This window comes from Caretta caretta, chromosome 2 (assembly GCF_965140235.1).
Source record: "Caretta caretta isolate rCarCar2 chromosome 2, rCarCar1.hap1, whole genome shotgun sequence".
Taxonomy (NCBI): domain Eukaryota; kingdom Metazoa; phylum Chordata; order Testudines; family Cheloniidae; genus Caretta; species Caretta caretta.
In genome coordinates, this window is record NC_134207.1 from 147,647,629 (window position 1) to 147,673,606 (window position 25,978).

The window sequence follows — 25,978 nt, forward strand, 5'->3', positions numbered from 1 at the left end:
CTTCCCGCTCTGCTCCCTCCCCAAAGGCCCTTCCCCTGAAAGCTCCCTCCTGCCCGCCTGGCACTTTCTGCTCTCCTCCATCCCCTGAGCACCTCCTGCCAGCTGCCAAATAGCTGAACAGCTGTGGCTGGTGGGTGCTGAGCACCACTTTTTTTTTCCATGGGTGCTTGAGCTCCAGAGCACCCATGGAAGCAGCCCCTATGGATATCAGTGAAATCTATAAAGCTCTCAACAACCTTCTCTCTGCTTTTCAAGACCTCAGCATACCTTAACACCTGAGACATTTGTTTCATTTGGGAGATGTCTGGATGTAATCAGACAGAAGTACGTAGCTTTTGTAATCTTGTCAAAAATAGTCTGCCGTACTTTTCTTGTGATCTTACCCAATAAATTCATTTTGAATTTGATTTGATAAATATGTCACCGTTACAGTACCAGCTTAATATCTTGCACATGATCTTGCAACATGCTGTCATCCTTTGCAAGCCTTTCAGGTAAATGCAAAAAATTACAGTTAAAGGACTGTCTACTTTCTCACCTGCATCTTTCAAAACTAAACATCTCTCACCTAAATACAACAGAATAGCCAAGAAACAATGCAAAATATTGTGCCACACATACTTCTGCATCTGATAGCAGGGTTGAATATCTTTGTCAATTATGCTACCCATCCAATTTTAGGCTGTTGGGAAAAAATAAAATAAAAATACATTTGTTGAACCAAGAGCCTTCTTAGTATCAAGGCGCCTCTGCCTCATGGATCAGCTATAGTCCCCAGGGTTCGAATGAGGAGCACCAAATGCCTATTTTGTCTTGGTAATAGTTACATTTTATATCGCTGCTTCATTTGCAGATCCTTTTCCAAACAAACACAGAAATAGAGGGACACCAATCACAGGTTGTTCCTCTTCGAGTATTTGATCAAGGGTGCCATGGATTTGGAGAGCAGTGAGTCATACAAGGGACACTCTTTTCATAAGTCCTATTCTGCCAGTGGTCTGGTGAGCTGGGACTCTGCTCTCAGTACCTGGCAACGGGCCTCCGATCTCTTCATTTTAGGGTCATTACTCTGTTCAGGCCTCCAGGGATCAGTCTGTAATCTCTGAGGTGGTGTCTCAGTGCCATCCTTCATATCAAGGGAAATGAGATAGAACAGTCACCCTATGAGAAACTGTTAGGACTCTGTCCTTTGAAATCTGACTGACTGAGGTTGGGTTCCTCTGGCACTGGTAAATCTTTGACATAGACTGTACACCAAGCATCTCCAGCACCAGTTTTGGTTACCAACCATTCTTCAGCACAAGAACCTTCCTCGGCACTGGTACCTTTCATGTTGTTACCTGTGGCACTGATACATTCAGTAATGTCCTGCTCAATGCCATCTGTCTTTACAGCATCCTGGGACCTTACCATTACCCCAGAGCCAGATTTTCCTTTACTTAACCTGGCACTAGCAGTATTTCTCAATTGAGCGCTACAGTAGACGCTTGTTTGCGGCAACACCTTGTAAGAGCAACTGCCTCTTACGAGCAACATTTCCCCTGGGAACACTTTCCCTACTGTGAATTAACAACGATCCCCATGTGGCTTAGGAACCACATAGCAAAAGGCCCCCCCAATATGTTGCTACCAATGAGCATCTACTGTACTAGTATCAGAACCCAAGCTACCTAAATTAAGTCTCCATCCACCAAGCTCCACTAGAGTCCCCAGCTCCCCTTTGACATTTAGAAGGGCACTCTGGTTTTCTCAGCATCTGTTAATACCTGATAAGGTAGCTTCACTGTTTAAGATTATTCCTATTTTTCCTTCCCATCTATTCCTTGAAGGGAGACATTTCCCAAGTACAGCTCCATGTCACCTATATTCATATCAGAATGGGTATCTGAAAGGAAGGCTAAGAGACACTTACTTACCTAGCCTGCATAAAAGACAGACATACAACTAATATAGGTCATACTCTTCTCATATGCCTTATCCACACAGTTTGCAAGCCTACCCTTATTCACCACCTTGAAATCCTCTGACTCAATTGTCTAGACTTCAGTTATCCAGAGACCATCACATCACAGATATCCTTCCCCTTTTAGGTCTCCTAGGGCATTATTAGTGCCTTAACCTGCAGAGTGAAAAGATCTATATGTGAAGAGGGTCAAAGTGAGGAAGACCAGGAAAGAGAAGAAGCAGACCTTAAGGTTCCTGTGGTGATTTCATCCTCTTCCCCATATAAGGCTTTTAACTCCACTGTACCTTCTACTACTGATGACTTTAAGGCTTTCCAGCATTCTTTTGGAAGTTGTTAGAGAAAAATCACATTATTTTATGTCTTACATACAACATTGAGTAGATTGGCTATGCTCATTTAATAATGGAGTCCTAGAACCAGCAGATTTACTTCAAATGGCAGCCTCTATTTCTGCCACTTCTAAAAGAGCTGACCACCAAGGTTCCACCTAAGGGTTTTGAATACTTTAAAACTTTTCCCTGCTCCTGATTCACTAGTAGTTGCTAATATTCATGATAAATCAAAACAGCAAAGAGGTCTGCACAATGAATTATCAAGCATTGCTTGTGAAATGTGACTAACTACAATGCAATAAGATTTGTGAAAGCAATTGAGGTCCATTCTATCTGAAGGTCAGTTAATCACTAAGACATCACTTCAAGCTGTTTTTGTTGCAGTAGTCAGATATACCAAAATACGTGCAAGCCATTACTGAGGATCTGCTGTTTGAGGGTCCCAGTTTATTTAATTTCAAGACAGTCTGAGCTCTTCACTCCCCTAGTGATTCTAGAGTGATTCGTCTAACCTTTATACTCTGGATCAAAGGAGGAGGTGAAGTGAAGTGAAGCTCTCATCATTTTACTATCAGCAGAAATGGTCTGTGCCTCCCAGAAAAAGACCTTCTTTTCAATGGAGAAATTCAGTCTCTTGCTTGGTTATCTTCATGCAGGCAGCAAGTTTGACGTAAGAGTTAAGAGCCTTGCACAGATCTCTATGGTTCTGTACTAGTTTCCTTCCTCCTGCCCCTTCACCACCACACATAGACCATTTGGCAGCTATCACTTTTTTCCCCCAGGGGCCTGAAATGGAATTACTTTGGATTGTTGGGTACTGAAATTAAAAAAGGGCTATTTGTTCCAGCTTCAGTCCTTGCCTACCATCCTTTACTGTTGCTCCTCCTCCTCACAAGATGCGGAGATGAGGTTTTTTGCATCTTGAGGAGGTGCCCTCAAGTTCAGTACTCTTATTACTACTTTATTCTAAAAAATAAGAGGAAGGTGTCCCATTCTAGATCTCAGGTAACTCAACAAATTCATCCATTGCTTCAAGTCCAAGATAGTCATGCTGGATTCCTCCATAATTCTTTCCCCAGATCCTCCAAATTGGTTCATGGCTCTCAACTTTCAAGATGCATTCTGGAAGTTCCTCCATTTCATAGTAGGAAATACACATTACTAATAAACCCTATACAATAGTCCACTGTTTGGACTTTCCATGGACCAAGAATGTTTACCAAATATCTAGCATAGTTTGCCAGCTCATCTAAGAGGACAAGGACAGTACATTTACTGATATCACAATGATTGGCTGACCCCAGGCAAATCTCGTTGACAAGTAACCAATAATTTTGTTTATTCAATTGACCTACTTACCACCCTGGGATGCAAAGTAAACTCTGAAAAATCCTGTTTTACTCCTGCTCATACAATGGAGTTCATAGGGGATTTAATAGGTCATGATGTCAAACAACTAACTCAGTTAAAGTTTTGATGAAGTAATACAGTTAAGCAAAACTCAATAGAGAAAATAAACATACATACCAACTCTGTAACTGGAGAAATAATGGAAGTTTTACTTTAGTTCACTTCTGACTAACTTCAGTGATCTCACCTCTTATATACTAGTTTAGAAAAAAAAATCCTTTGATACGCTTGATCTTATTTTGAATCAATAAACCAATGATATTTAGAACTAACTTACCCCTACTGGGACAATGACCACAATTAGATCTTAATGCTTAAACATTAATCTATAGATTAATGTTTTGCTGTTACATTGATTACATAACACACCTCCTAAACCACATGTTCCTTGTCTATAAATATCTGTAATTGATAAAATAAAGGATGTTCATTTTGTCAATTACTAATTCTGTTTATGACAACATGCATCTATAATAACAGGCATCCCTTTATATGCTATACGTTTTTACAAAAAAGAGTTTAAAATGATCTGTTGACCATGAAACTCTTTTCATGATATCTAGTTTACATAATAAGCTAAAGCATCTTTTGATAATTATCTTATCACAGAAAAAACCTGCCCCATATCAGTTACAAGTGATCCCTATTTGGGCTAGGTTAGCTAAGACAGAGTAAAAGCAAAGTGGTTAATTAAGTACAGTCTTACTGATTGATTACAGGCGTTATTTTCCTGATCATTTCTTTAACACAAAACACTATGATCAGCTAACTTTCATCTTATACACAAAGGATTATATACACTCCTGGACACTTGGGACTTTGGCTTACCTACAAAGAATCAAAGGATTATGATAGTTTGGTTCATTTACTAACAGGGCATTCTTTAATTGAAAAATCAGTGAAAGCATAACATCCATAGGATTGATTCTGAAATATGGTGGACCTCATCATAAAGTTACAGTCACCTGAGGACTTCAGCAAGAGAGTGTCTCAGATTTCTAGAGCATGTTACCTCCAATATTCTTGTGACTATACATTCCAGACTTTACATTCACCCTTGTCAGGGATGATTGAAGTCAGTTTATTAACCCAGCAAGCACGATCTGGACTTGTAAGTGTCAGTTCCTCAGGAAATTCTATCCTTGCTACACTGGTGGATGGACCCAGAGCAAGTTTACAAAGGGATAGCTTCCTTCACCCTTTCCTGCCAAAATCTTGGTGATGGCTGTGTCCAAGTGTGACAGGGTTGGGACTCACCACCGCGGCACCTCCTGTTGGTCACTCTGGGAATTAGCTCAGTCCGAGTGGAGCACCCTCTACTGGTGGTGTCCCATCTATCTCTCACCCTCTGTTGGCATCTGGATCTGCGTTCCTCCCTTCTTGCAGGGTCCTCTTTAGGACACTACCTCTGGCAGTGCCCCCTAGTCCACACTCACACTCACCCCCTTCCAGGAGGTGTTATCAGCAGTTCTTCTCTTCGCCCCAGCCACAATGGCCAACCACACCCCAAAGTCTAACCCCTTTGGGCAGGGGTCTGGTGCAGTCCATGATGGCCACTCCTAAAGGCCAGGTGTAAGCGCAAGGGGGAAGTGGGGGACCCCGGCCCGCCCTCTAATCTGGGTCCCAACCCAGAGACCCTTTGGTGGCAGGCTTTCTGCCTGCTCTCCTTCTTTCCCCTTGTCTTTCTCTCTCCTTGGGCCGTTTCCCCTTTGGCCCCTTTGCACCAGCTAGGCCCTTTTCTCAGGGCCCGCAGCCTGCCAGGTACCAGGCGGGAGTTCCCTTCTGCTCCCTCCCGCCTGCGCAGCACTGTGCTGTCCCTGGTGCTAGTCTCCTAGCACAGGAGACAGACCTTCACCCTCTGAAGGCCTGGGAGAGACTGCCTACCTGCCTCTTGCCTGGGCACCCTTTATATAAGGCCTAGCCTGGCCCTGATTGTCTGCCTCTTGCTCAGCCCTAATTGGCTCCCCACAGGCCCTCTCTGGCTGCCTGTCTGCACAGCCACTCTGGCCTGCTGTAGCCCAATCTGGCTTGGGGGTGGGGCACTGCCCCACCACACCAAGCAATGTTGTGGGGGTCACTTAGAGCATGTTCAGACACAAGGCATTTGGTGCTCAAGAGACTATTCCCTAAAAGTAAATGTTCTGGAGCTCAAAGGCCATCTGCTGAGCATGCAAAATATTCCAGTCTTTTCAAGGATCAACAGTTCAAAACATGACAAACAATACTACTGCCATGTGTTATATTAATAGGCAAGGAGGAGTAAGATCATCCCCTCTCTGTCAGGAGGGGATTAATCTGTGGAATTGGTGTGTACGGCATTCACTTACTCCCATAGCCCTACATCTGCCAGGAACTCAGAATTGCTTAGTAGACCATCTCAGCAGGAAGTACTTGAACAATCATGAATAGTCTCTCAAAGATTCAGTCTTCTAAAGAATTTTCCTCAAGTATGGTATCCCTGACATAAGCTTCTTTGTCACCAACCTGAATAAAAAGTAGCAATTGTTTTGTTCAGAGGATGTGTGACCAGGGTTCTCTACTGGGTACATTTCTGATGCTAGGGCTGGTGCAAGCATTTCCACCAGTTCCATTAATTCCCAAAGTTCTCAGGAAACTAAAGTAGGATAAGGCCTCATTAATAATATAGCACTACCATGGGCCAGGCAGTTTTGGTATTCAGACATATCTCTAATTGCCCTACCAAATCTGATGGACATCATCTCTCAGAATTGAGGCTAGATCCTGCACCCTGAATCTCCATTTCTGTATCTGACACCAAGAATGTTGGCTGGTTGAATGTTACTGACGGAAACTGCTCATCTGAAGTGCAGGACACTTTGATACAAAGCAGAAAAGTGTCTATGAGTCCACTTATTAATCTAAGAGGCAAAGGTCCTCTATTTGGGCCAGTCAGCATCACCTGTGTGTTTTAGTGGCTACTATCTCATATTTTAGATTACTTATTCTCCTGGAAGCAATCTATTCTCTCCATTAGCGCGATTAGAGTCCACTTGGCTATAATATCAGCCTGCCACCTTTCCTTTCAGGGTTACATTATATTTTCACACCCCCTAGTCACTGAGTTTTTGGAGGTCTAATTCACATTTTTCATCTAGCTCAAGAACCGCCTTTTCCTCCTCCTTAGGATCTTAATGGAGCCTCCTTTTGAATCTGCTCTTTGAATCACTACTCCATTTAGATGGCATTCCTGATGGCCATTACCTTTGCTTGGAGGGTGGGGGGTGAAATTCAAGCTACTTACTCTGTATTCTGTGACAATGAACCTGCCCATCAGGACCATCCTACATTTCTATCTAAGGTCACATTTTCACCTGAACCTGTCAGTTCACCTGACTGTATGTTTCCCTAAATCTCATTGAACTCCAGGGGAAGTTAACAGATTTTGGATGTTTTTGAGAGCCTTATCATATTACCTTAGTAGAACAAAATGCTTTTGCAATTTACTGAGACTCTTTTCTCCCCCAGCCTTTGGGGGTAAGTCAAGGGGGGCAGGCCATCTCTACACAGAGACTATCTAAGAGAGTACCTAATTGCATAAGGACTTGCTACTAGTTGGCTAAGCAGTTTCATCCTCTGTATTAAAGCCCACTCACCTGGAGCCCAAGCAGCTACATTTGCATGCTTGAAGAATGTTCGAATCTCAGAGATTTGTAGCGGGGGCAATGTGGAATTCAGTACATGTGTTTATCCAACACTGCTGCATGGTTGCGATTGCTAGATCTGACTTCTAGCTAATCACCAGGTGTGTGATCCACATGAACAAATACTTGAAGACCAGTTCCTCACCTTACAGTAAGGTGGTTCTTTTAGATGTTTTGTCCATGTGGATCCCATCACCCTATCTCCTTCCTCACTACTATAGAGTCCTATATAGCGTGGAAAGTCTGTGCTGGTGAAGTAACTGAGTGATGTTTAGGTCCAGTGCCTTTTTCGCCCTGGGATGGGGAGGTATGAGGACACTTCTGGCTAATATTCCATTTCGCATGGCTGTGGCACATGCACAAGCATAACAGGATCCACATGGACAAACATCTTGAAGAACCAGTTGTTATAAGGTAAATAACTGTTTTTAGTCACATTTTGAACAAGTCAATTCTGTACATTTGATAGTGTACTTATGAAAGGTACTTTAATTAAAAATTTAAATGTTACTTTCAATGAACATTCAAGGGTTTATTTTGATAGTCTTCATGGAGGTGCCGAGTATATTACTTTGAGTGAGGATTTCAGGACTAGGGCCTAGTAAAGAAACTGCTTGAATCTGGGGTGAAAACACAAACCACTGATAAAAGAAAAAAATGCTGAGCATATAGAATTTTTCTTATAACTACACAGATAAGTTAATGTACAAGAGTATGGTACATACGTTTATAAAGGTACACTTTTGAAGCAGTGAATGGAGATTTAGCCACATGATTTTTATTCACCTTATATAATTTTAATGTTACATTTTAAAGCCTTGACTCCACTATCCAGATTTAAGTAAATGGGAGAGATTATCAAAACTGAGATTCAAACATGGGGATACATTTCTTGCTCCGTATCCTCATGTTTGCACTATGTATGTTGAACTCAATTCATTTCAGCAAAATATATTTGTTGGTAAGTTTGTAAGGTTAAGGTTAAAGAAATACTGGCAACAAATGTATACTGTTATAGCGTGACACAATTGTCACATGAAACCAACTGATTTTTCCTATTCTAAGGTGGCTTTCCCATGAAATACTAATTGAGACATTTGCTGCTTTTTCTTGACCTTGTTTTCCACATAGGCAGTATGTAGGAGTTGGGTGTCTAGGTCTACAACAGTTCAGTCCTGAGGGCGTTCTGTGCCAAAAAATTAAAATTCTGCTCACAATATTTTAAAATTCTGCAAATTTATTTGTCAAAGAAATGTGGAGGCTCCAGCATGGCATTGGGGAGCACAAGCCACTGGCTGAATTGAGGTGGGAAATCACTGTGCAACTACCGCCCACCCCGCCTGGCATGGACTCAGTGGTGAGGCTGCACCCAACCCTGGCACAGTGCAAAGGACGGGGCCTGCCCCAGAAACACTCCAGGGCCCTGCCCCTCCATGCCAGGTGCACCAGGTAGGCTTAGCAAGGCAGGATCCAAATGTGGAGGGGCTTAGCATGGGGGGGATCCAGGTGTGGGTTGAGAGGGTTCTATGTGGGGCAATCTGGGTGGAGGCGTCTCAGTGGGGGATGCACAGGGGGGTTAGGGGGTTTTGGGTGCAATGGTAATGGGACTCTGCAAAGGGGTCCAGTGTAGGTGGTTGGGCTCAGCAGGGGGTCGGTGTGTGGGATATAGAGCTCAGCAGGGGTGTGTGGGTGTAGGGGGGCTCAATGGGGGGGTCCAGATTCATAGAATATCAGAGTTGGAAGGGACCTCAGGAGGTCATCTAGTCCAACCCCCTGCTCAAAGCAGGACCAATCCCCAATTTTGCCCCAGAACCCCCTAAATGGCCCCCTCAAGGATTGAACTCACAACCTTGGGTTTAGCAGGCCAATGCTCAAACCACTGAGCTATCCCTCCCCCTGAATGCTGGGGGAATAGGGCTTAGTGGGGTGGAGATCCAGGTGCAACTGGTTGGGGCTTGGTGGCGTGGGGATCTGGGTGCAGGTGGCTTGTCCAGGGGGAGTGTGGGGGGATGAGGCTCAGCAGGAGGGTCTGGGTATGAATGGGGCACATAGATGTGGGAGCAGCTCCCTGTAGAGGGATCCTTCCCACTGCAGCTGAGGAGCGATGGGTGCAGGAAGCAGGGGGGCATTGCAGAGCTTCCTGCAGCCAGGGGAGAAGTCTGGTGGTGGGTCTGACCTGATCCTGGATGCCATGCATGGGAAGAGGAAGTCCCGTCCTCCCCAGCCCAGACTAGCAGCTGAGCTGAGCTGGCACAGGGTAGGAGTCATAAGCTGGGTCTTCCCCCGTTCTGCCTCCTGCCCCACAATGTTTTACCTCTTTGCCAGCTGCCCTGGGCGCCCGAAACATACTGCTGGGGAGGATCGAATGACTGCTCTTGTGGCTTCCCTTTGCATCAGAAAGTCGTTTTTCTGTGGGAAAGCAAAGAAATCTGCCAGGGACATAAATTCTGTGCATGTGCAGTTGCGCAGAATTCCCCCAGGAGTAACAACAATGGAATCTTTAAATGCAGTGAAAGGGGAAGGTTTAAGCTGCTTTAAGCTGCTGCCCACATTTGGCTGAGGGTATGAATAATCACATCCTTGTGTGCTTGGGGCACATGTGCACCAAGTTACATCTGTACTTGTAGTTAGGGGTGTGATTCCCAGCTTGTGTAGACATACTTGCGATAGTTTGATAGTAGTGAAGGTCACAGTAGCATGTGCTGCAATAGTGGCATCATGGGCTAGGTGCCCTGAATATGTATCCACAGGGTCCTGGCTAGCCCATTCTGCTACTGCCTATGCTGCAGCTACACTACTATTTTTAGTGTGCCAGCTCAATGAGTGCTAGCATGAGTATCTTTATGTGATCTGGGAATCACAGCCTTATCTCCATGTGTTAATATACCTCAAAAGTGGAATCCATATGAACAATGTAACTTGAAGATCCACAGTTATTGTGAGATAAGTAAGCATTCTATCTTGTTATGACCTTTTCTGCGAGATTAAAGAACCATGTACTATGAGAAATTTCTTTTCTACCTAGGTATTTGTAGATTCTGATTATATCACCTCATAAACTTCTCTGGCATTACTTAAATAAATGAAGCTTCTTTGTCTCTCACTGTAAGGCAAATTTTCGAGACCTTAAATCATTCTTGTTAAAAATGTGTACCTTATTTCTGATGTGATTTTTTCAGGCTTTATCTTCCAGCTATTGGTTCTAATGCATTTCTCTACTAGAATAAAGAACCTAAGATCAATGAGTCATTAGTATGATAAATATTTCTCAAAATATTTAGAAGGGGAGATCCTTTCTTCAACCATCCACTCAAATTATTATAGGGAGGGGGAGTTCATGTAAGAGCTTTGACTTTCAGGAATTGAAGCTCCACATAAACACTTCGGAACAAGGACCCATCAGATCATCTCTTGGATTTTTATTCCTCAGATCAGAGGCAACCCTATGCAGATTTTCCTACAAAACATGGTTGCTGTGTACTGTATTAATAGGCAGGGAGAAGCTAGGTCTCCCCTACAGTCTTTGGAGGCATTGCATCTGTGAGATTGATGTATTTAGACTCATGGGACAATGTAGTGTCCTCATTCTTTGCTCTAGTGAGAAACTAGTTTAGCTTTCTGAAGTTTAAAGTTTTGTAGTTAGCATATTGTTAGGTTTTCTTTGCCATTTGACACTTTCTTTTTCTAGTTTAGTATAGTGATAGAGTTTCTTTTGTTTAGGAATTCCTCTCCTGGTACAGACCCTCCCTCAATATATCCTACTGTACAAGTACATACTCCCCTGTACATGATCCAAGATTATGGAACCCAAATTGCCAGGCTTCAGAATTTACCCATCATGAGGCTCAGCCATGGGAGTCAGCAACAGACATGCCACAGAGCCTATTTCTGGGAAAGGGCTATATACCAGCATGCTGCTGTATATGCAGATCATTCTTAAGGAGGACCCAGAAGAGCAGGGAGGTGAAACTGAAGCTCCTTCTCCTAGGGAGATCGATGCAGGTAGACTGTAACACAGGCAGAGTCAGATCCTCCAAAAATCTCTCGTTATTGGGCCCTTCCAGTTACTTCAGTGCTCCAACCAGCCTTGACACCACACCAAACTCCTGTGGTACTCAACTAAATCTCATATCAGCTGCACTACAGGTGACACCCAAGAGAGGTTGTAAAGAGCACCCCTCCAGAGACTCCAACCAGCACTGATTCCCCTGCATGGAACAGGGATGCAGAACCTTTCCTAAGATTTTGCCATGAGCAAATCTTAAAATGAAGTCCATATGGGTTGGTACCAATGGTCACTTTTAAACCAAGGACCACATTACTTCTGATGGCAAGTTGGTCACCAACACTTTGGCACCAACTATGCTGGTACCAAAGTCATTGACCTCAGCCAGGATGGTACTGTGTAATACCATTCTGCAATTCTGTGTATCCTTGACATTGGTGCCTGCGATGCTTTCTTGACACCCAGAACAGTAAGCCACTGTGTTACCCCTTTGCCTCAGCAAGAGAGAGTTTTGCTGGAGCTTAAACTGTGTGTATCAGCTCCTTGCCACACCAGTCTGTCTGCCTCACCAGGAAACTCTTTGAGACACTGCAGTCTTAATCTTGGCTTGCAGGAAACATTCAGTGAACCCCAGATCCTGAAACCCTGAAAAAGTGTTCCTCTGCAGTATCCAGTGCCTATCAGTGTACACTTGCAGAAACTACCAAGTCCACTGTCTCCAAAAGAACAGAAGATACACCAGCCTGCTGGCTCAACTGAGAATGCACACCTCACTTTAGTAGAACAGCACAGAGATTAATTTGTAATAAAACAAGAATGAGTTAATTAGTAAAGACTGGAGATCTAAAGTGATACTAAGCAGAGACAACAGAAACAAAAAATGGTTTCTTTCTAGTGTCTAAAACTTAACAGACTACAATTCTGATCTCAGGCAATTTCTCACCTCCACTCAGTTCTCAGCATCCTCAATCCACATGGTTGGGGGAGCCACCTTTCACAGAAGAGCCCTGGCCCCGTTGGCCCTAAAGTGATGGATAACACCACATTTCTTCCCTTTTGTAGTCCATAAATCTTTGAAGTGTATGCCTTGAAAAGTAAGACCAGACAAAGTTCCTCTCCCCTGATCCTTGTTCTTTGGAGTGTAGGTGCCAAGCTCCTTCTTCAATTTCAGGTCAATTTGCTTTTTTGATTGGCTTGATCACTTTGTTTCTCTGAGATGCAAATGTACTTTTATTTTCCCATGCTTGTAATCAAGCCAGGCTGTTTTGTCATCTGTCTGTTAGCTTGATCCATGTAGACAGATAAATCCACATTCCTTTGTCTAGGGCAGGCTTGTTTATAAGCTGCCTCCAAAACATTTTTAAGAACATATTTCCAGCACACATATGTAACTTTTTATACACAACCTATACATACACCACACAATCATGATCAGTTTTCAAGACACAGGCTAAATATTCTGATAACAATATTTTTGGTGTGCTCTTTGCCAGTTGGCATAAAGGGACTCTTAGGATCATAGTGCCCCGTATAACACTGAAGGACTCTACCAATGGTTCTAGGATCACCCCTATTTGATCAGCTCTGGGAAATTGTCATAAGGCTGCCTTGGTAATGACTTAAAGGCAGAGTGCAGCAGAAAGATCATTTCTGCCATTGGAGGAGGACTACCCCTTTTCTCCTTCAGAGGCCTGCAGCAGAGCCTCTGCTCCTGGGAACCTCCCTCATTTCTGTTGATGGCCCAATGGGAGTATGACATGGACCATGAACTTGAAACTCTTAAGGGAAGTGGAAGAACATCAAGGTTGCACAGAAAACCCCCATCTTGATACTCACTGATGTGCTGACCACACTATCTGTACTGGCCCAGGCCGTATTGATCCCTCTGAAGGATAGATCCATATACAAAGCAATCATCATTGTTCATGGTATCCGGAGCCAGGTCTCTCCCACTGATAATGTAAGTCTCGTTGGCCCCAAGCCAGCCCTGGCTAGTGCAGGGAGACGAGAAGTTTAGCAGAGAAGAGCACTTCAGAGCAGGACCTCAACTAGAAGCCATGCAAGTTGATGGCTGTGCTGGAGGAAAACATTCTTGGTTTAGAGGAGCAAGGTGAGATGCTACTAAGAATCGGAGAAGCTGGTAAGTTCCTAGACACCCAGCTTTGGGAAACACCTGTACCCCATGTTGAAGAAAGAATGGAACTGGCCACAAAGGAATAATTCAGAGAGGAAGCCTTTGAGGAGGCCTGACAGTTCGTAAGTACCAGAGGCAAGAATTCACGGCAGCCTTCTACACAGTTGGAGACATGAGGATAGGCAGACTATGACCACCGAAGAGAAGAGAAGCAGGAGGAATTCCGCACAGCTAGAAGCCCTAAGGTGGAAACCAGACGTGTCATTTACCCGATATGCCTACCACATTGTGAAAAATTGGGATGCCTGGATATCAGGAGCAAGTGTTAAATCTCCAGAAGATTTGCCCTTCCTAATGCAAATGGAGCAGTTCTTAGAGGGTGTTCCTGAGGAACTAGAAAGATACATCCTAGATGGGAAGCCCAAAACTGTAATCAAGGCTGGGGGAGATTGGAGCCAAATGGGTGGAGGTGGCAGCAAAGAAAATAACTGGTCGCAGTTGGAGCGGATACCAGAAGCGGATACCAGACCACACCCTACTACCAGGGGCAGCCCAAGGCCCCAGCTACCCCCGAAGGAACGCTCCAGCCACCTTATCATCCCGCCACACCGTTCTCCAGCAATCCAGCTCACCCCAGTGACCCGTCAGCTGGACGATGTTTTAAATGTAATGAGCAGGGGCATGTAAAGGCCAACTGCCCCAAGAACCCCAACAGATGACAGTTCATTGCACCGGAATCACACCAGAGGTCCTCAGGCCCAGATACCTCCCAGATACCCTCGGAGCGGAGGGAAACTGTGAGTGTGGGCGGGAAGAAGTTTACTGCGTGGAGGGACACCGGAGCACAAGTGTTGGCTATCCATGCTTCCTTAGTAAACCCCAATTTAATCAACCCAGAGATCCAAGTGACGATTCAACCTTTCAAGTCCAACTCTTTCAATTTGCCTACAACCAAGTTGCCTGTCCAGTACAAGGGCTGGTCAGGAATGTGGACTTCTGCAGTCTATGATGATTATCCCATCCCCATGCTGTTGGGGGAAGACTTGGCCAATCATGTGAAGCGAGCCAAGAGGGTGGGAATGGTCACCCGCAGCCAGGCTAAACAAGCTGTCATGCCTAACTCTGTTCCGGAAACTTCTACCAGGACCCGATCAGAGATAATGGAACTGGACCCCATGCCATCGTCTGCAACAGCAGTAGTGGATCCAGTCACAGAGACCCAGACAGAGCCAGTCTCAGAACCAGAACCAGCGGAAAAACCAGCACCAGAACCATTGCAAGCACTGAACCCACTACTTGCAACCCCACCACCAGAGGGCCCCACCGAACCTGAACCGGCAGCAGCCGATAAACCTACACAAGAGGCTCAGCTGGAGCCTGAACCCCAACATAGTGCACCAGCGGAGAGCAGTTCACGGTCAACAGAAGCAGCCCCATCCCCTACATCGCTTCCAAAGGGACCAAGCATAGCTCCACTATCTAATGAGGAACTGATGTCTCCAGCATCAAGGGAACAGTTCCAGACTGAACAGGAAGCAGATGAAAGCCTCCAGAGAGCTTGGGTGGCGGCACGGAGCAACCCACTGCCTCTCAGCTCTTCTAATCGATCCAGGTTTGTTGTAGAAAGAGGACTTTTATACAAGGAAACTCTTTCTGGTGGACACCAGGAAGACTGGCATCCTCAGAGAAAGTTGGTAGTTCCAACTAAGTACCGGGTCAAGCTCTTGAGCTTAGCTCACAATCATCCTAGTGGCCATGCTGGGGTGAACAGGACCAAAGACCGTTTGGGGAAGTCATTCCACTGGGAGGGAATGGGCAAGGATGTTTCTACCTATGTCCGGTCTCGTGAAGTATGCCTGTCATAAATATAAAGGGAAGGGTAAACCCCTTTACAATCCCTCCTGGCCAGAGGAAAAATCCTCTCACCTGTAAAGGGTTAAGAAGCTAAAGGTAACCTCGCTGGCACCTGACTAAAATGACCAATGAGGAGACAAGATATTTTCAAAAGCTGGGAGGAGGGAGAGAAACAAAGGATCTGTGTGTCCGTTGGTATGCTGCTTTTGCTGGGGATAGAACAGGAATGGAGTCTTGGAACTTTAGTAAGTAATCTAGCTAGGTATGTGTTAGATTATGATTTCTTTAAATGGCTAAGAAAAGAATTGTGCTGAATAGAATGACTATTTCTGTCTGTGTGTCTTTTTTGTAACTTAAGGTTTTGCCTAGAGGGATTCTCTATGTTTTGAATCCAATTACCCTGTAAGGTATCTACCATCCTGATTTTACAGAGGTGATTTCTTTACTTGTATTTACTTCTATTTCTATTAAAAGTTGTCTTGTAAGAAAACTGAATGCTTTTTCATTGTTCTCAGATCCAAGGGTTTGGGTCTGTGGTCACCTATGCAAATTGGTGAGGATTTTTACCAAACCTTTCCCAGGAAGTGGGGTGTAAGGGTTGGGAGGATTTTGGGGAGAAAGACATGTCCAAACTACGTTTCCCAGTAAACCCAGTTAGAGTTTGGTGGTGGCAGTGGATGTTCCAAGGACAAAGGATAAAATTAATTTGTACCTTGGGGAAGTTTTAACCTAAGCTGGTAAAAGTAAGCTTAGGAGGTTTTCATGCAGGTCCCCACATCTGTACCCTAGAGTTGAGAGTGGGGGAGGAACCTTGACAATGCCAAAGAGTGGGAAAACCCCAAGACCAGGTCAAAGCCCCTCTCCAACCACTCCCCATCATTGAGGTTCCATTTCAGCGAGTAGCTGTGGCTATTCTGGGTCCTTTTCCGAAAAAGACACACAGAGGAAAGCTGACTTTCATGGATGTTGCCACCCGATGTCATGAAATACTGACTTTCATGGATGTTGCCACCCGATGTCATGAAATACTGACTTTCATGGATGTTGCCACCTGATGGCCGGAAGCAGTAGCTCTAAGCAACACCAGGGCTAAAAGTGTGTGCCAGGCACTAACAGACATTTTTGCCAGGGTAAGTTGGCTCTCCGGCATCCTCACAGATGCAGGAACTAATTTCCTGGCAGGAACTATGGAAAGCCTTTGGGAAGCTCATGGGGTAAATCACTTGGTTGCCACTCCTCCGCCATGCCATTTGTTTGATGGTGGTAAGAAGTTTAATGGAACTTTGGGGGCCATGATACATAAATTCTTAAATGAGCACTCCAATGATTGGGACCTAGTGTTGCAGCAGTTTTGCTGTTTGCCTACAGAGCTGTACCACATCCTAGTTTAGGGTTTTCACCATTAGAACTTGTATATGGCCGCGAGGTTAAGGGACCATTACAGTTGGTGAAGCAGCAATGGGAAGGACTTACACCTTCTCCAGGAGCTAACATTCTGGACTTTGTAACCAACCTATAAAACACCCTCCGAAACTCTAGCCCTTACGAAAGAAAACCTAAAGGATGCTCAAAAAGAGCAAAAAGCCTGGTATGATAAACTTGCCAGAGAGCGTTCCTTCAAAGTAGGGGACCAGGTCATGGTCTTAAAGGCGCTCCAGGCCCATAAAATGGAAGCATCGTGAGAAGAGCCATTCATGGTCCAGGAGCGCCTGTGAGCTGTTAATTATCTCATAGCATTCCCCACCTCCAACCGAAAGCCTAAGGTATACCATATTAATTTTCTAAAGCCCTTTTATTCCAGAGAATTAAAGGTTTGTCAATTTACAGCCCAGGGAGGAGAAGACGCTGAGTGGCCTGAAGGTGTCTACTATGAAGGGAAAAGTGCTGGTGGCATGGAAGAGGTGAACCTCTCCAGGACCCTTGGACATATGCAGCGACAGCACATCCAGGAGCTGTGCACTAGCTACTCGCCGACATTCTCAGCCATCCCAGGACTGACTGAACGGGCATACCACTCCATTGACACAGGTAATGCTCACCCAATTAAAGTCCAACCTTACCGGGTGTCTCCTCAAGCTAAAACTGCTATAGAACGGGAGATCCAGGATATGCTACAGATGGGGGTAATCCGCCCCTTTGGCAGTGCGTGGGCATCTCCAGTGGTTCTAGTTCCCAAACCTGATGGGGAGATACGTTTTTGCATGGACTACCGTAAGCTAAATGCTGTAACTCGCCCAGAGAAGTATCGAATGCCACGCACAGATGAGCTATTAGAGAAACTGGGATGGGCCCAGTTCATCGCTACCTTGGACTGAACCAAGGAGTACTGGCAGGTATCGCTAGATGAATCTGCCAAGGAATGGTCAGCCTTCGCCACACATGTCGGGCTGTATGAATTTAATGTACTCCCTTTCGGGCTGCGGAATGCATCCGCCACCTTCCAAAGACTTGTAGATGGTCTCCTAGCGGGATTAGGAGAATATGCAGTCGCCTACCTTGACGATGTGGCCATATTTTCGGATTCTTGGGCAGAACATCTGGAACATCTACAAAAAGTCTTTGAGAGCATAAGGGAGGCAGGACTAACTGTTAAGGCTAAGAAGTGTCAAATAGGCCTAAACAGAGTGACTTACTTGGACACGAGGTGGGTCAAGGAACTATCAGTCCCCTACAGGCCGAAATGGATGCTATCCAAAAGTGGCCTGTCTCAAAGTCAAAGAAACAGGTTCAATCCTTAGGCTTGGTCAGTTATTACAGGCGATTTGTACCGCAATACAGCCAAATCGCCGCCCCACTGATAGACCTAACCAAAAAGAAACAGCCAAATGCCGTTCAGTGGACCGAAGAGTGTCAGAAGGCCTTTAACCAGCTTAAAAGCGACACTCATGTCTGACCCTGTGCTAAGGGCCCCAGACTTTGACAAACCGTTTCCAGTAACCACAGATGTGTCTGAGCATGGTGTGGGAGCAGTTTTAATGCAGGAAGGACCGGATCAAGAATTCCACCCTGTAGTGTTTCTCAGCAAGAGGCTGTCTGAGAGGGAAAGCAACTGGTCAGTCAGTGAAAAAGAATGTCACGCCATTGTCTATGCTCTGGAAAAGCTATGCCCATATGTTTGGGGACGGTGTTTCCACCTGCAAACCGACCATGCTGCGCTACAGTGGCTTCATACTGCCATGGAAAATAACAAAAAAAATTATTCAGTGGAGTTTAGCTCTCCAAGATTTTGATTTTGACATCCAACACATCTCAGGAGCTTCTAATAAAGTGGCTGATGCACTCTCCCGTGAAAGTTTCCCAGAATCAACTGGTTAAAATTGTCCTTGAGATGTGGAAAATATTGTTAGTCTTTATATACTTGGTAGTATATTTAGAGGTGCATGTGTCTTATTAACTCTGTTTTCTCTTAGAGGTCCAGGAAGAGATCCCAGCCAGTGTTTCACCCTATCTGTGATTTGGGGGGCATGCTATAATATAAAGGGAAGGGTAAATACCATTAAAATCCCTTCTGGCCAGAGGCAAAACCCTTTCACCTCTAAAGGATTAAGAAGCTAGGATAACCTCGCTGGCACCTGACCAAAATGACCAATGAGGAGACAAGATACTTTCAAAAGCTGGGGGGAGGGAGAAACAAAGCCTCTCTCTCTGTCTGTGTGATGCTTTTGCCAGGGACAGAACAGGAATGGAGTCTTAGAACTTAGTAAGTAATCTAGCTAGGTATGCGTTAGATTCTGATTTCTTTAAATGGCAGAGAAAGTAGGCAGTGCTGAATGGAATGTATATTCCTGTTTTTGTGTCTTTTTGTAACTTAAGGTTTTGCCTAGAGGGATTCTCTATGATTTGAATCTAATTACCCTGTAAGGTATTTACCATCCTGATTTTACAGAGGTGATTTTTTTTACTTCTATTAAAATTCTTCTTTTAAGAAACTGAATGGTTTTTCATTGTTCTTAAGATCCAAGGGTTTGGGTCTGTGGTCACCTGTGCAAATTGGTGAGGATTTTTATCAAGCCTTCTGCAGGAAAGGGGGGTGTAATGTTTGGGAGGATTTTGGGGGGAAAGACGTTTCCAAACGGAGTCTTTCCTAATAATACTGGTTAGATGTTAGGTGATGGCAGTGAAAATCCAAGGACAAAAGGTAAAATAGTTTGTACCTTGGGGAAGTTTTAACCTAAGCTGGTAAAAGTAAGCTTAGTGAGTTTTCATGCAGGTCCCCACATCTGTAGCCTAGAGTTCAGAGTGGGGAAGGAACCTTGACAACTACCGTTGCATGAGATCTACTCATCAGGCGAAGAGAAGAGATTTACTTGTATGGGGTTGGTGGTGCAGAGGAATGGGGGGCAGAAGGAAGGGGAACTTGGGTGTACACTCGTCCTGCTCGATGCTTCTCTAGAATGCAAAGCAGCTGCAAACCCAATTTAACTGGCCAATATGCTCTAGCTGCTTTGTCCTAGTCCAGAGCAGTGTAAAGAAGCTAGAAAGTACTGGTGAATGTGATTTGAAAAGTTAAATTAAAAAATACATATATTTAAGGCACCTAAACAGATTTAATTTTGCTTTATAGTGATATCATGTAATAACCATACAACTATAATAACACATAATTTGTGATCACAAATTAGATGAGTTAAGGTTGAGTATATTTAAAGGCACATTACATCCTTCCCATCCCGTCCTGTCCTGCTAGAGGACAGCTTTAAGGTTGTTTTGATGCCCTGACTGTTCATTTCCATACCTTAAAATATCTAGGTTTCTTTTAAGTTTAATTTTCAACTCTGAATTCCCTGGATATATTGTGTATTTGGTGGATAGTTATAACAGCCATGCATGTTATTCAGATTGTTTCCCCTTCTTCTCACATCAGTGCCCTGGTCTGACACCAGTGTCATCTCTTTGCCAAGTGGTGGTAGGTAGGGCTTTCCAGTTGGTTGCCCAGTGGAGGAGAAATCAGCGATACAGAATCTAGATATATTTGAAGCATAACTTGTTTTATTTACATAGATACCAGTTCTGGAACAGAGATATTCACGCACAGCATGAAGGGCAATTCTTTCCTTCAGCAGTCCTAGCCAAATGCCAATGCCTGTTCCCAGAGAGCAATTCTGCCTCAAGAATTGATTCTAATCCAAGAACAAGACAGAGAGCCAACTCTCCTACTGCTCACACAGCTCCCTCTCCAAGGACCACTGCCTCTACATAGACGCTTGCATAATCTAAATCTAACAACATTATAGCATGTCTTCCCAAGACTGAATATTTACTCTCATGCTAAGAAAAGAAAACCATAGACGACTGTGCAACAGCTCCATGTGAAAAACTGCTGTAATATATAGTCTTCACCTTAACTCCATTTTAATGTAGTTTGTCTGAAAATAGAATATTATAATCTTTACTAAACAATATAAACTAAATAATTACCCTTATTTTTCACTTACCAATGTTTAGCTAGTTCCTAAAGATCGAGGTATTTTTTTCATGCTTTGTGTGTTATATAAAAAGATCTTCTACACTTTCCACAGTATGCATCCGATGAAGTGAGCTGTAGCTCACGAAAGCTTATGCTCAAATAAATTGGTTAGTCTCTAAGGTGCCACAAGTACTCCTTTTTTTTTTGCGAATACAGACTAACATGGCTGTTACTCTGAAACTCCTCCAGTATGTAGTCTTTATAGCAGGGGCAGGCAAACTATGGCCTGCGAGCCACATCTGGCCCATCAGACTATTTAATCCGGTCTTCAGCTCCCGCCAGGGAGCAGAATTGGGGTTTGCCCTGCTCAAGCCGGGGAGTGGGGTCGGGGGCTTGCCCTGCTCCATGCAACTTCCAGGAAGCAGCTGGCACGACTGCCCGTCTGGCTCGACCCCCACCCCCCTGGCTCCTACATAGTATGAGGAGGCATGGCCAGGCAGCTCTGCACACCACCCCATCCACAGGCGCTGCCCCCACAGTTCTCATTGGTCACGGTTCCTGGCCGATGGGACCTGCAGGGGTGGCGCCTGCGGATGGGGCAGCATGCAGAGCTGCCTGGCTGCGCCTCAGAGCCGGAAGGGCACATGCTTCCGGGAGCTGCCTGCACCCTTGAGTCCCCCCCCACCACGACCCAGTCCCCTGCCAGAGCCCTGATCTCTCTCCTGCCCTCCGAACCCCTTGATCCCAGCCCAGAGCCCCCCCTTGTACCCCAAGCTCCTCATCCCTGGCCCCACCCCAGAACCCTCACACCCCTCTCCTGTACTCTAACCTCTTGCCCCAGCCTTGATCTCTCTCCCGCCCTCCAAACCCCTCAGTCCCAGCCTGGTGCCCCCTCCTGAACCCTAAACCCTTCATCCGCAGCCCCACTCCAGAGCCCTCCCCCCCGTATCCCAACCCAGAGCTCCCTCCTGCAGCCTGAACTCCTCATTTCTAGCCCCATCCCAGAGCCCTCACCCCCTCGCACGCTTCTACCCCCAATTTCGTGAACATTCATGGCCCACCATACAATTTCCATACTCTGATGTGGGCCTTAGGCCAAAAAGTTTGTCCACCCCTGCTTTATAGGCTAGACTTCGAATTCCAAAAGACTGCTTTCACCCAAGCAGACTATATGCCAATTTCTCAGTTTCAGCATGTAGTATGTAAATCCCACATCGACTCTAAATTGCTTGTTTAATTCCATGAAATTAAGCTGTGCTGCAGTAAATATATTTTAAAATTAAGTAATGGAGTTCTTTCCTAAATATTTACTGTATTATATATTACAGGAAAAGAAGTAAATATGGATGCTTGTTACTTTGTAAGTAATGCTTTCTTTGAGTTTTATGGTACATGGGCCAGAGAAGGGAATGTAGAAAAACATACTGCTTGGAATTATTACATTGCAGCCCCGCCACCCCAACAACTCCATATCTCTCCCCTTTTAGGTCCCAGTCCAACAAGACATTTCGGCATGTGTTTACCTTTAAGCAAAGGAGGCCTGATCCAAAACCCATTGTCTTCAATGGTCAGATATTCCGGGTTGTAATCCAGACCAGTGAGGGGCTGTGTTGCCCCTGCTCTGCAACCTCGGGTGCCTCACAAAGCTTTGCTCTGATAGCTTCCAGCTTGGGTTGCTCACAATCAGCCTGCCAGCAAGTCACACCCTGAGTGTCTGTGTATAGCCACAGCCCTGGTCCAACAACTCTGACTCCAGCAGCTTGTCAGCAGCACACCATCCACATTCTGGCTTCCAGCAGCTTTGGTTACTACTTGCAGGTTGACAGCAACATACTCCTAGAACCAAATTTCCCCTCCTCCCCTGCAAATATATGTTCTGCACTGTCCAGCCCTCTCTTGGACAGTTCAGGTATTTTCAGTCTGTTGCCCCTCAGTATCTAACAGTTTGCTACTTTAAATGTAGTTACCCATGCATTTCAGTGTAGACACACCATTGGATTAAAGGATAAAACAAATTTATTTAACTACAAAGATATGGGTTTTAAATGAGTACAAGTATAAGGCACTAAAGCCAGAAATGTTTGCAAGAGAAATAAAGATAAAATGCTTTTTAGTACTAAAACTTAACAAACTAGACTTGATTCAAGGTGCAGTCCCTTACCATATGCTCCCAGTAGCTTTGCTGACCAAATTCTCAGGCTAGGATCTTCTCCCAAAGTCCAAGGGCTGTTTCTTTTGTTGTCTTAGGTGAAAGAGAGAGAGGTAGATAGGGAGAGTTACATTGGGGTATTTTTGCACTTCCCTGTTCTAGTCCAGTCCCCTTTTGAAATGCATTTTCCTGAGGGTTACCACTAGATAAACTTAATTCCTGCTGTGAGGACAGAGACAAGGAGTTCAGTGGTGAAAAAGGTTCAGTGCCGCTGTTTGCTAAAATGCAGATCCATTTTTTCCTGCTCCCCCTTTTCTGCCAAAGAATAGCCTCTTGACAAGTCATTGCCCATCAACTTTGATACCTGGCAAGAGGTGTAAGCTTGTCTTTCGTGTTTGAGAAACTAGTTTACTCAGACTTGCCTGGTAAACACATCAGACCTAATTTCAATTTGTTTATAACTTTACATATAATGTTGCCACATACATTTCACGATGACATTATTGACCAGTGAGTTATTAATTTTAAATGGTATCTTACAAGGCATATTTTGTACAAAGATTAATACACAAGTCCAAAATTGACTCTAAATTGGTCTGTTAAATGGTTTTCCTCCATAAGTTGAATCTGCCTTTCAGTAAATATTTTTAAAATAATGAAGTTCTTTCCTAAATACTAAGTATGTTGTACATTAGAGGAAAACATTAAGCTAATTCTGAAGTGCTTTGTAGGAGTGGGGCCTTAGGCCCAGATTTTTAAAGGTACTTAGGTGCCTAAAGATGCAGAAACATGCCTAGTGGGATTTTCAGAAGTATTTAGGCACCTAACTCATGTTGAAATCAATGCACATGTGCTTTTGAAAATCCCATTAGGTGCCTATCTGCATCTTTAGGCAACTGAAAGACTTCAAAAATCAGGCCCTTACTCTCTGTTCCCACCACCTCTAAAATCCCATATCATAGCAACTCTCTGTGTTAAGCAGTTTTGAACATGGTTGTCTGGAGTGTCTTGTCTTTTTTGTTTGGCTAGAGAGCTTAATATTTTGACCATTAATGGTTACTGGGTTTCCATCATGTGTTATATTTTGAAAGTTCTGTGAAATAATATAAGTATACAATCACTCAGTTGATGTTTAAATTTAAATTAATATTTCTATTTAAAAATAGAGAGCCAGGCATTTATAAAAGATAAATACAAAGCTGACTCAGTAAAAGTAAAATGATTAGCTTATATTTATATTTTTCTTGGAAAATGAGTTTTTATATTAAAAATAAAAAGAACAGAAACATTTAAAGTTTGATATATTTTAAAGGTCAAGGATAGAATTGAAATGATAGAAAATGTTGAAACAGAAGCAACAGTGAAGTGGAGAAGAGTGGAAGACCCAACAGAAATTTCATATGCAAAGCCATGTATGGATAGGTTAGTTGACTAAAAAAGCTTGTTAGTATTCCTCAAGTGTTAACATTTTACAGTTTTAATATATCATTAGACTTCCCATGATTCCATTGTTGTGCAGTCTGTTGTTCCAGTTGGTTTTTAACCTTCCACCTGCATTTCATTGGATGTATCTGTATTTAGGGCAAGATTGTTACTTCCTTTATGTTTCCTTGCAGGAGAGTAAGGGGGACATAAGGCTCCTCTTTTATTCCTCTGCACTAGCTACCCATATTATAAGTAGCACTCCAGAGGGGAGAAGGAGCCACTACTGCCCCTTCTAACCAGCCAGCACAGCTGAGTTGGTGCAGAAGGACAAGCATTCTTCACTATGTAAAGGACTGGTAAAGATTACTTTTTCGAGAGCTGTCCCTGTGGGTGCTCCACTCTAGGTGTTGGTGCGTCCCTTCGCCTTCTCTCGGAGATTTTTACAGCAGTACTTGTACCAGTCGCGCACACGCAGAACTTGCCCCCCTCTGCCCTCCGAGTGTATCTTTATAGTACAGGTGCGCGACCAGTCTCCTCAATTCCTTCTCTACCATCCCTGGCCTGAGATGGAGCTCAGCAGATTTGTTAGAAAACTTTTTCTCCCTTGTTACTCTTACCCTTTTAGATAGTTAATTTGTTACCAATAGTGTTAGTTATTAATGTTACCAGTACTGTGTGTTAGTTTCTCTCTTAAATAAAAGAAAAGAAAAAAAAGTCTTAGTTCCTGTCAGCGCAGCCGCTTCCGATGTGCCTGGCTCCCCAGGCTTTAAGCGCTGCTCTAATTGTAAGGATGCCATCCCTCTGTCAGATGGCCATTCAAAATGAATAAAATGTTTGGGGGAGTCCCACATCCCCCCAAAATGTCCCCACTGCACCAAACTTAAGTCTAGGGCACGAAAGGATAGGGAGTTGAGGCTAAAGCTGCTCCTGCTGCAAAAATCCTTAGGTCCTGATTCCGGCTCTGCTCCACACCACAGCCCCCCGCCTTTAAGAAGATGAAGAAAACTTCAAAAAAAAATCACCTTCTGTCACCCGCAAAGCGAACTTCACGGGACAAGGCTTCTCCCAGCAGGTTTACTGCCTCCTCCCAGCGCTTCCCTGGCTGAGCAATTTTGATCCGCCGGGCTCCTCCAGCACCACGCAAAACCCGCCTGTGGCTGCGGTGATAGCACAAAGCTCCAGTGCCGAGGCTTCAGGCTTCCAGTTGCCTGCCTCTCAGATGACACCTTTCGGCACCGCGGTGAAAGCGGTGCCAACACATGTGGATGTGCGTGACCCCCCACAGGCTGTCACTGCTCTACCAGCACCAACACCTGCTGAGCAGGCTGGCAGCCAAACAACTTTAAAGACATAGGTGCAGAGGAACTTTTCATCGCAGCAAATTCCTCTCGCACAGCCCTCACCACACAGGTGCTTCAGCACTCCAATTTATGCAGTCAAGTGACCTGCTTGTGTCACTCATTCTGCAGTCACCCTTACTGAATGCCTACTTCTCGCCAAATGCTCAGCCAGGGTCCAAAAAGCCTTCCTTCAGTGAGGAGGAAGCTGGTTTCTAGGAGGATTATTCACCATATGAAGTTTCTCATACTCAGACTCCAATTAATAGAGGTCATAGAAACATCACCTCGTCCTA

General features: G+C 44.5%; 1 protein-coding gene across 1 annotated transcript in view; it reads left to right on the top strand.

The window, feature by feature from the left end:
• The window catches only part of MAJIN (membrane anchored junction protein), a 108,193-nt gene that overhangs the window by 9,707 nt on the left and 72,508 nt on the right, over positions 1-25,978 (top strand). The window contains exons 4-6 of the mRNA XM_048837222.1: positions 8,206-8,331; positions 22,100-22,131; positions 24,233-24,342. Coding sequence (XP_048693179.1) covers positions 8,206-8,331; positions 22,100-22,131; positions 24,233-24,342 — 268 coding nt within the window. The remainder of the gene's footprint in view (positions 1-8,205; positions 8,332-22,099; positions 22,132-24,232; positions 24,343-25,978) is intronic.